Genomic DNA, 12008 nt, shown 5'->3' on the forward strand with positions numbered 1-12008 from the left:
AAGTGGAATGATTGGCATGAAGGAAAAAAAAATTGTTGTAAACTGCTTAAAAGGTAAGTGGACAAAATATGTACAGTAAGGATGAAATGTTGAATATGCATTTAAGATGATAATCTATTTTAATCCTGTATGAAACATTGCCATTTGGAATCACTCAAAATGAGATTGGTCCGTTTTTGTTGATTTCTAATTAAATTAAATCTCATCTTGTGAGGATAAAAATGTTAGTAGTTCAGGCAGTCATGTTATATGTCAGAAAGTGACAACATATTTTGTTAAAGCTTAGCTTGCAATTGAATCATTGTAAATCAATTTTCTGCTTGGCTTTCCTGAATGGGTTGGACAGTGTTCACTGATGGAAAGTGAACGCTAACCCTGCCATTGTCCCTGCCAAGATCTGTGCATTGCATGTTAGATATAAAATATTAGCGTTCAATTCAGAAACCCAAACTGAAGGGTTGTTTGAGAAAAACCAGAAGAGGGGAAAGATCTCCATAAAGAATCAGCTATGAGGTATTCTGTTCAGTTGTAATACTCTAAGTGTCTTCAATTCAGTTTTATTTATAGTATCAAATCATAACAAGAGTTATCTCAAGACAATTTACGAATAGAGTAGGTCTAGACCACAGTCTATAATTTACAAAGAGCGAACAATTCCAGTAATTCCCCCAATGGCAAGCATTTAATACGACTGTCTTCATTGCCACAGGACAGTACTTACCTCCCACCACCAGAGGGGGCTGGTGAGTTTATGGCTTGAACCATGTCTGTGGTGAGGGCATCTAACAAGCTTGTAATGAATTCCACTTTCTTCCCCTCTGGGCAGCCTGGTGCAAATCAAAGACAAAAATACACGAAAATTACCTTCCACAAGTAATTTGAGTCATTACGGCACAGTGGAGCTGAAGTGCCTCTAAAGCCTCGACACCAGTGAACCAGTCTGACAGATGTCAAACAGAAACCGGCTGTTACACGGTAAAAGAAAGCATGCAAACCTTGTCCACAGCTTAACGACCAAATCCATTAATTGGCTTACATTTCACAATTACTGCTGAATCATTATGAATATATTTCCGACGGAGGTGAAATACATAGTTTGGCTGTTTTGTAAGAGCTGAGGCATATGGCAAGAGGGGGGACAGAAGTGTGCAGTGATGAGAGAGTTTTGTTGAGCAGTGCAGACCTGTTAACTTTTATGACACAGTTCTGAACACCTTGGGTAGCTCTTTTTAATTGCCCAGATGTATGGCTTTAATAGCACGCTCAACCAGTGCAAATTTTTTTACCTTCTAATTGTGTCTCTTAAAGGAAAAACTTCAAACGCAGCTGCATAGTAAACTAATCTTCTCATTCTTTTTTTTCCTTTTTTCAATCTCTCTTTCGCTTTCTTCGCCAATTCCTCTACTCCCCTTTTCTTTGTTCGTTTGTGGCTTCCTTGTCCTCAACTGTCTTCATGTCTTTCCATTCCTTTTGTGCTGGCTCGGGGGGTTCCGTGGGAGGTGGTCCGCTGCTCGCCAGGTGAATCCAATTAGCATTTTGTAGCACATGACAAGCTCGGAGAGCACTTCCTTGCTGTGCCTTAATCCAAGTGTTAAATTGGGGTGTTATGAAGCGCAAACTGTTAAGTTGTATGCTGGCTATGTGGCAAGGTGGCAAGGGCCCAGTGTGGTGCAAGACCTCTGACAGTGTCAAACAGGCTCTGGACCGCTTGGATTTGATCCTAAAACACATTAAAGCTGCACCAAGGTTATCAACTTTGTTTTGGCTTTTAACCCATTAAAACAGAGTAATGTTTATCTGTAGGTGGCACACCTTGTCACTGCCCGATATGAGTCGAGTGCAGATTTGAGCATGCTCAGATTAAAAGGTTTACGGCATAACGTCTCATACTGAAATTTGTGAAATCCAGGAAATAATTAACTTTGGTCATTACAAACAATAACAGAAGATATGAATCATTTCAAAAATGTTATAGCTATCTATGATTGTTTGATTGCTAACGTTAGCTCAAAAAGCCATTCAGCTGACAACCTTAGTTGTGTTTGATGCTAACTTGTAGCCAGCAGTGAACCAGCTTGGTTAAGTAGGTCCATTTTTACTGTACTGACATTAGGCAAGTCTCTCGTTAGCATTGTTCATGCTACTTGTGGCAAAGTGACGCATGCGCAACTCAACATCACACACCTTCAGGTTGCATAAGCTGTGAGTAGTTTAAGTATAGAGGTTTTTCTCCTCAGTTTTGTTCCAGCTGAATTATCTTTAGTGCCTTCAAGAGTTACAACGTTCGTCAGGTTGGGAGTCTCTAGATTTGTAGGTCCAAACTGAAATTCTGGAGACCTAAAGAATAATGAACAATTGACTTTTTTTTTATTAACAGTTTTGAGTAAGAGACCAGAACAAGCTGGGTTCACCAACATTAGATCTCTTTAGTATAAACTGATCACAAAGCAGCTCAACAAAAATCCCTGATATACCCTAAAACTGATATGAGCACTTCAGTTCATACTACATTGGGTGTAGTATAGTATTGGGCAATTGCAGATATGTATCACACCTTTGCAGTTAGGAAGGTTGGAAACACATCCAGTCCATGTAAGTGAGCCGATTGCTACATTGACGTCACTCAGACCCTCATAAATACAGAAGATGTAGTTTTTGTAATTAATAATGTAAATAATATAATTATTTGTTGATAGACTAAGACAAAGTAAGACCAAACTGTGCTCATCAAATGTTTTTAATATACAGGTTTAAAACAAACTGCAGTTCCTGAACTGACTGAACTGGATGTTAACAGATCCCAGCCTTGGGTTCGGGGGAAGAGCTCTTATCTGCCCCTCCGGACAGAGGTGGTATTGTGCCACTCTGTGTACAGTACAGTGATATTGAACCTGTAGCTGCATGCTGTTAATAGACTGCCCTCTCAAGCATTCTTTTCTCCTCCTGCCTTGATGTGACAACCATGAAATACAGCGCTTTGTTGTGGCGGTACAGAACATCCCTCTACAGTACATAAAAATATCTCCACTCATCACCCTGTGGTCGCCCAGCAATCCCAGCAGCCTCACCACCACACCCAGCAACACTCACACCTTCCATAAAACATGCCACACATCTGCTGCACAGTCAGGAGTCATTCTTGACTCTGTAAACTCTCCAGATGGGGAATTAAACAAGAGTTACAGTGCAACCTTAAATGATGGGGAAACAGAAGGGCAACAGAAGTAAGTGAGCAGTAACCAGGGCAGAGGAGTATAAGCCGAGGTTAGGACCTCTGGTTAAGAGGAGAGTCTCTGATCTATGCTGCCAGGGAATCCAACACCGCAAAGTGGGGTTTAGTCAATACCTAATCAAAAACCCCTCTATCTGGTCAGTGTGAGGTTGAGAAATAATTTTCATGTCTGTTTCCATGTTTCCAAGCGGCAATTTTATTAATTGATCTTTCTCTTAACCCCTTCCCTGAACAGCAATTGTCCATAAGCAACTGTAAATGAGCTCAGCAAGTCAAAATTTGCAAAGTGATTTTCACCATTCCGTATCTCCACTGACCTTTCATAAAATTCTTTTATAAAGACCACACATGATAGGCGGCAAAACCGCTTTGAGCCGCCCATTCCATTGTTTTCCAATGGGGACGGCCTAACTATGCGCTACAATACCCCTGGCGTCGCACACCGCTTTGATTTGCCACTATGCGCTGTGCTCACAGTTCAAATTATTTCAACTTTGACCTAGTTGCTGCTGACCTTTGGAAAATGCAACAAATGGGATAACAGCATCACCTCTCACTCACATTAGTTACAAGAGACAAAAAAAGCAACAGGCTGCCATTCTTTTTCAATTGGAGTGGCCGTTTGCCACTCGTTTGGACTCAACAATGAGCTAACTGCAATCCGTAACCAGGCAGCATCTTGGACTGCAAGCCTTGGCTCTATCAGATTGGATGTGAACAACCTAAAAACAACCGTGGAAAGCACCACAAGTATTCTCAACAGCCATGGCCACGCTTTTCAGGAGATGAAGGTGAAGCTAGCAGATTTGGAGGACAATAGCTGAAGATGCAACATCCGCATCGTCAGGCTAAAAGAGGGGATAGAAGGTGCTAATGCTGTCCATTATCTCTTGTGGTCCCGGCCTAAGTGATTCCCGAATTAAGCAGATGCTCAGCTCGAGATAATGAGAGCCCACCGAATCTACAGTGACATCCCAAAGAAGACCACCACTACTAATCGTACGCTGATTTTCAACATCCTCTGACACACAGAAAGGCAGGTGATCCTCGTCATTGAGGGCTGGAAAATTCCCTTCTCCCTGGATTACAGCAACCACACGGTAAAAAGAAGTCAGGCTTTTTATCGAGCCCTGGATTCAGCACGAGTCAGGCGTCTGGATTTTTTCTTGCTTTGTCCAGCAACACTGATGATCAGAGAAGGTGCGCAGTATAGAGTATTCACCTCCGACGGGGGACTATGTGCACCCCGTCCTCCTGCTGCGGCGGGGAGAGCTTAGGATTCTATCACGGAGGGTGCTGTGGAGAAGGATCACGACTGAAACAACTGCCTGATGAACATGGACCGTTGTTTTTTTTTTTTTGTTCTTAATGTGTCCTAGCACACATCTTCACATGTTCTGGGAGAGTTCTCCTGTTGGTCAGTTCTGGAACAGTATTGCATCCAAAATTTCTACCTTGTTTGATGTTACTGTGCCTGTTACTGTCAATGTCTTGATTCTGAATGACCCGTCAGCCTTTCAGCTCTCAGGGAGTCAGAAACGTGCATTGTTTGCTGGACTTCCAGCTGCAAAGAGGAGGATTGCAACCCATTGGAAACCACCCCATGACCTGTCCATCTGCATGTGGACCCTTTCCTAGTTGGATGGACTGTACACGGAACTTTCCACAGCGTAGATTAATGAAGCGCCTTGAAAAACAATGGACACAGAACATGGACACAGAAAAAAAGACCAGAAAATACGTAGTGGTGACCACAGTTTGATCTAAAGAGCCGACTTGTTGACTATCCCTTTGGAAAAACAGCTGACTGTTGCGCTCTCTCTCTCTTCACGGAGAAACAGCTGATCAACAATCCACTAACAAAAGTAACAGAGCTGTGTGACATTGTAATCAAATATATGAATGAAAATAGGTTAAGTATAACATATTTATTTAAAGGCCTAAATGCGGATCAGTCTCAGGTTGAAACTTGTAGTTCTGAAAGTCATGTTGCACAACTTAAGGACATGTTTATGTAGATTTAGTTTGAGGTCGTTATTGTTTGGTTGTTGTTAGTTTTTGTTTTTTTTGATATTGTAAGCAACGTAGGCAATACAAATTTAGCTTTTTCCGAAAATTAAACTATTGTGTGTTATTGCTCTTCAATAAAACAAAAGTATTTCTCATCCGATTACTTGATTGATCGATCAAATTATTTGAATAATTAAATAATCGGTAGAATACTCGATTATTAAAATAATCGATAGCGATCATAGACGTCAGTACACTCACTACAGCCATTTGCGTGTTCACGTACTATGGTGACAACGAGCTCCACCAATCAGAGAAGTCGCTGTTACGCTAAGGATTGAGGGTAGTGTAGTACTTTTCTATGACATCGCGAATAAAACATTTAATGCAACATTTAAATTCTACAAGCGCATAAACTCTCATTTCACAATCTCATAGCTTGTAGTAAATCTACCTTGGATGGTTGGACATTATGGCTCATAATCAAAATCTTTATGGAGAAAATGAAAAGGATTTTAATTCCCTCAACCACACTGTCGAGCTCTGTTATCAACTTGCTGTAGCAGTATGCATGGCGCTCTAGTAAGACAGTATGAAATGGATCAAACTGTTTCTCTCCCTCTTTATATCCTGTTCATCACTCGTACATCCACTGTGTAGTACTTTTCCTTTGTGTGGAAACCAGGTGTGGATGTAAGATTGGCAGCTCTGCCCCCTCTTCACTGGATTTGGGGACGTTTGTCAACTACATCGGGTAGGTATCCAAAAAGCCTTTTCTTTTGTAACAGTAGTGAAACAAACTGTCTGAAATTGGGATACTGAAGCATAAAATCTTTGTGTTGCTTGCCGAAGTCTGTATTAGTTTTTTGCTGGTCTTGTTACTTCCCCCGAGGAGGTTGTGCTTTTCGTTCAGTTTGTCTGTCAACAGGATTAGGGAAAACTACTGGCCCACTTTCCAAGAAACTTAAAGGGTACAGCATGGGCCAAGGAGGAACCCTCTAAATCACGAGGCGGATACAGCAATTATTTCTCACTTTTGTAAACATTGTGAGATGGCTCATTGCCTTGGCAGAGGTCTGTGCTCGCTCTCCATTGGCCTTCTAGTTTTTGTTATTAACATTTTTGACGGCGTGCAAGTAGGCCTGCACAATTAATCGTTATAAAATCGCAATCTCGATTCACCCTGTTCATGCTTTCATTTTAATAACTTTGATTTAAAATATATATGTATATATTAAAAAATTATGGTGATGTGCAGAGTGCTAACACAAATCTATGTCTGGTACTTCCAAATTGTTTTGTTTTGTCATGGTCAAAACAATCGCGGTAGAGAATCGTGATATCAATTCTAAGCAAAGGAATCGTGATTCATAGTTTTCCCTGAATCGTGCTGGCCTTAGGCTTCCTCATTTGTTAAAAAATAAGGTTTGACACAAGGCAAAGAATTGAATCCAAGAATGTTTCTGCAATCTCCAAAGCCCCCAAAAATAAATTGAACTCCAGAGAAAAGTGAGAGAGAAAAATAAAGAAACCTGTCAGTTCTCTGCCTTGGAAAGGATCTTCAGTATCTGGGATGTGAGATCGTGCGGTGCCGTCACACTCCGGCGTCTGGTACCTGTTACACAGAGAGGAGAGGACAGCAGGGACATGGCTGCGTGAGACAGAAGGAGAACAGAGTAGATCTTTCTTAGCATTGGGTGAATAACCTGAGACATCAAAGAAGAAACTCGTCCATGATGAGACATTTATAAAAAAAAAAAAAAATGAACAAAGCCTTAAACTGAAGAACAAAACACCACAAAAGATATTCCTTCAGGCTTAAAAACATTCTGAGATGGAGTTAAACACCAGGAGACATGTCTTTCTCCGTCTTTGTTAAGAAAACATTAGCACGCTCACTAATCTCTTCACTGCGAGTACACATGCATGGTGTTCAGGCTTCTTCACTGTGTGCAGTAACAAGTTATTAACAGTGATTACAGTCTCTCTTTTTGTAATGCCTAATCAATCAATTTGATTTGACATGCACTTGCATCGCTTTGTTTCAGAGCCGTGACAAATTGTTCGGCATTATGCGTGGCATGACTCGTTTTCTCCAGGCTATTGTATCACTGGTTCTTGAACAGGATGGAAAATTGAGCATGTGTGTCTCATTTGCGCTTTTTTTCTTCTTCTTTTTTCAAAGTAAAAGCGAGTTGTCATTTCTTTTTTCACAGTCTGCAGGGCCCCTGATCCAAAAAGGGATGTCTGATGCGTGACTCTGCACATCGACGTCCAGGGGAAAGTAATTGGGACAAGGGACATGAGATCTAGTCCAAAATACAATGAATTCTTATGTGAAGAAATTATCGCCTCTAGGGTGTCATTCAACACAGATGAGAATTTGGTCTGTGTATGTGAGGCTGTCCGTTATAAATAGGCTTTTCTTGATTTGAAACTAAACCTGCTATCCTGGATTCAAACTAACTCTTTATACTAGTCTGTACCTCGTCCTGTAAAACATCAACCTTCTTGTGAAGAGAGAATGATGATACCCCTTCAGGAACAAAAACAGCTCCTCTATTTACCGGTGCCTGCTGACAGTTTTTCAAACATCCTGTCTCTTTTCCATTATGTATTGCTGTGTTTCAAGATGTAATATTCACTTTGGCATGAGTGGCATTATTTATTCAACATTGCCTCCTCTCCATCCCCGTGGCATTCAGCTCTTGCAGAAACCCATTGTGACTCCGCTGTTTCCCTGAAAGCAATCTAAACAGCAGCAACTGCACTGAAAACAAACGTCACACCAAACGCTCCGTGTTTATGGTCAGCTAAATGATTTTCCCTTCAAGGCTTGAAGCAATTTGTTTTGCCAAGTGAAGAAATTTCAGATCAGTGAAAAGTATTGTTTAGCCGTTCTAGGGAACGTTGGTCTGTTGGTCAGTTGACCACTTTTGTCCAGACTAAAATATATCTATACATCTATACTGTATATTTCATGGGTTGCCATTAAATTGGGTACAAAGATCCATGATGCCCAGAGGATGAATCCTGATAATCTCTTGCAACACCAGCAGGTCAGACATATCCTGGAATATCTCATGGATTGGCACCAGATTTTGTAGACACATTCATGGTTCCCAGTGGATTAATCCTACTGGGTAACACTTTATATTAATGGTACATAAATTATCATGAATTCATGCATGGCTTCATGCATAAAAAGTCACACATTCATTAATGTATTACTTCATCAACTGTCAGTGATGTACCATGACTATATTATCTCGTGCATGACTTGATGCAAGAACAATACGTTAATTAATGCATCAATTAAGGAATTTCAATCAACTGATTTATTAATGATGTTCGTCTTCTTCATAGGCTTCATGTGTTCAAAGTGACAGGCTAAAGAAACTGAATTGTAGTGTTGTAATCATTGTTAACGAAACATTACTTCTTCATTACTTCATCATGTTTGTAAAGTAAAGTGCTGACCTGCTCCATCTTTAAAATTAATAAGATATGATTAATGGTGGCATATGCCCCAATCTTTGTGATCCCTCAAATAATATAAAAATGTCAAAACCTTTCTTGTGTTTATAAAATTGCCTCTGCAGTATGCTGTCTACATGTAGTAACCTCATTATCATTTAATGTTATGCTACCATTAATTATATCTTATTAACAATGTTAAAGATGGAGTAGGTCGGCGCTTTATTTGAAGGGCCACAAACATGAAATATTTGATGAAAACTATGAATAAGTCATGTTTAGTTAACAACGATAAGAACAGTTTTAACCATTAGCTGAGAATTATTTTGATATCAGAGGATTACACTCCTTGCTTTGGAGACAATGCTACATGCTTTACATATACCGTCCTGTATCACACAGGAAACAGCAGGACGCATCAGCTGATCTACTTGAAGCAGAAGTTTCTTAAATCATGAGTTCATGATGTAGCCATTCATTATTGCATCAGTACTGTGTTACTGTAATCATTTGTAATTAACTCCTGTTCATGCACACTGATGAAAGAAATGTGAGGGAATGGTTACTGGCCAACAGCCATCAGACTGGTCTGGAATAATAGAACAGCTGTAGTTTATTTATCTGTTTGTGGTCTTGTGTCTTTTTTTTATGTTACACATTTGAGTGCCTTTTATGTGTGACATGTACGTTATGGTTCTAATAGTGTATAATGGTTCTGTATTATAATATGTTATTTAATGTTTTTGCCTGTTATATTTAATTTATTGGGCAATAAAGACAGATTTTTGTTAACGAAGAGTTTTTTCTGAACATCAATGACATTCAAAACGGTGACAACTAAAACAGATAAACAACACACCATGCAGTGTGTATACACATGTGTATTGCAAACAGACCTAAGTACTACACAGATAAGAAAATCTGCCTCTGCATCCCTAAAGTGAACATAAAATTACTATAAAATATAAAAATGCATATGACACTGTTGTCAAAACCCAAGCAATCGACACATAGACACACCTGCGGACGCCATCTTGGGAGTTTGTGATTAATGTTTGGTGATGAAACCAAGTGGTGTCCCATTTCATAGGGGGGTGTTTTCACCCCTAGCCCTTACCACTTGGTTTCAAGGGGTTGGGGATAACGGTAAGATGAGAAATGGGAGTCAGCCGTAGTCTTAAAATAAATTAAATTCACAGACTTTACTGGCAAAGACACCTAAAAACAAGACAATGTATTGTCACTTTGGCCGAAAAAAAATGCTGCAAGTGCTGTTTTTGATAAATGATGTTACCTGGTGGATGTTCCGGGAATGGGTCGTCCTGTGTCCACCAGAACACACCAGCAGTAGCCTGTGGACTGGTGGCACTGGACTGGTTTGTAAAGGCCTCCAGGCCCACAGTCAGGGATGAAAATGGCCTCGCGAGGATTCTGCCGAGCCTCGTCCAGTGCGCTCTGTCGCTCCTGGTCACAAGAGGGAACTTTCTCTAAAACCGTGAGAAACACACTCAATACGGAGGCACCACAATCGGGGAAACCAGAGACACACAAAAAGATCATCAGTCACAAGATGAATAAGGGATTGGTGTAGAATAAGATGAAAGACTGTAGACCCCCTGGATATCTTACCAAATTCAAGATAATCATCTCACAACTAAATAAAACAAATTAGTGTTTTAGCAACTTTTAAACTAAATGGTATCTTTCTATCCATGTACTGAAAATTGAAAAAAACAGTTTGAAATTGCCCATCTTTGTAGTTGGCTGTCAACCTATTTTGATTGGCCGGACTACTAAATTTGGAACCCATCGTCTATTGGTCCAACGCCGATTTAGCCTCTGGGGGTGTCTGAGGTTGCATTTCAACCAATGCGTTACACCTCTTTTGATCTCCACACGGACTGTTCACCTGTATGAAACCGAAGGCCACTGACACGTGATTGGTCAGTAATACTCAGAGTACAAATGCTCACCGTTGCCAAAATCTTGTCCCGTTGCCTAGAGATTCTGCATTCGATGATCAGCCAAGCACACTCTAAACTATTAATCATTCTTCATGTCACATTTTAGACCAACTGTTTATTTGGACTTTATATTTTTGCTGCTGACTCGGCTGTCATGTCTGTTTTGTTTTGCTGCTGTTTGAAGAGTTACTCTGGATTCTACACACACTGTCTAGCAGAAATGTGCTGTGTCTGGTCAGAAGGACAGCAGCAGAGTTATGTAGGTTTGAGTTGTGAGAGTAGCGACGGGGAACAGGTTTGCAAGGTTTTGCATGCAGCAGGAAGCTATTAAAAAAGTTTGAGTGTCAGTGCTCAAATAACTTTAACAATGATTCATGGGCATATGGCCAATAATACAACTGGACGTCAGGCATTCTTCATTTGGACTAACTATATGTCTGTTAAACACAGATGACATTTTGAGCATTGCCTTGGAGAACTTGAGTAGTTTGACAAAAAAATATCTCAGCTCTAAGTCCACTTATTAGCTTTTTGAGTTTTTGCAAAAAAATCTCAGTAAAAAGCTACAACCAGGACATTTGAAGGTAAATGAACCATTAATGTGACAACTTAGAAAGTTATTGAAAAAGCAACTGAGTGGCTCTTAATTAAAGATTTATCTTTGTCAAATCTCAGTTTGTGACCGTATCATCCAAGGTTGCTTGTTTTCAAAGGACTGGGCATCAACAACACCCTTTCAGAAACCTAGCTGCTATTTACCACCACCAGCTGTATCAACCATTCTGTATCCAGCGTCATGTTTCACTGGTCATCCATTAAAACCATTACTAGTCCTTCCTCAGGCTGCATCAGGAAGGTTTTACCCACCACGATCTGTCACATCTGTTGGTTCAACAACAGCTGTTCGGCCCTCGACAGATGCTCCTGCAACACCTTGTCCCACCACACTGTATTTACATTCGCATCCATTTAGTCCATTGCTCACTCTTAAGCCAAGTACAACAGAGCTTCATGCTAAGGTTGTAACCATGACGACGAAGTGTTCTTTTACTGCTCCTGATCCATTCTTTATTTTACATTTAAGTGCGCTGTGAAGCATCGAGCCACAATAGGAGCTCACGCTAACTGTTTGGAGCCTTTACTTCATGGCAGTGAGGTATTTTCACATTGTGGATTTGATAAAAGATGTTAGTAGCCATGAGTGCTGGTAGCCTCAGCTCACACAGTTCCAGTAACCAAAGCATAATTAGGACATTATGACACAGTCACCGCCTGATTCAAAACATCAGGAAAGGAGCTTGTGAAATTAGATGTGGGACTAGAAT

At 40.4% G+C, this 12008-nt stretch overlaps 1 protein-coding gene across 11 annotated transcripts in view; it reads right to left on the bottom strand.

The window, feature by feature from the left end:
* smoc1 (SPARC related modular calcium binding 1) overlaps nucleotides 1–12008 on the bottom strand; it is a 69318-nt gene that overhangs the window by 13922 nt on the left and 43388 nt on the right. For 7 of the 11 annotated variants that reach the window (XM_034858048.1, XM_034858046.1, XM_034858044.1 and 4 more), the window contains 3 exons: nucleotides 10014–10206; nucleotides 6775–6893; nucleotides 722–827 (listed from right to left, as the gene is read on the bottom strand). In XM_034858048.1, coding sequence (XP_034713939.1) covers nucleotides 722–827; nucleotides 6775–6893; nucleotides 10014–10206 — 418 coding nt within the window. The remainder of the gene's footprint in view (nucleotides 1–721; nucleotides 828–6774; nucleotides 6894–10013; nucleotides 10207–12008) is intronic. The other 4 variants (XM_034858049.1, XM_034858050.1, XM_034858055.1 and 1 more) reach the window with 1 other exon arrangement.

Source organism: Etheostoma cragini, chromosome 20, assembly GCF_013103735.1.
Source record: "Etheostoma cragini isolate CJK2018 chromosome 20, CSU_Ecrag_1.0, whole genome shotgun sequence".
Taxonomy (NCBI): domain Eukaryota; kingdom Metazoa; phylum Chordata; class Actinopteri; order Perciformes; family Percidae; genus Etheostoma; species Etheostoma cragini.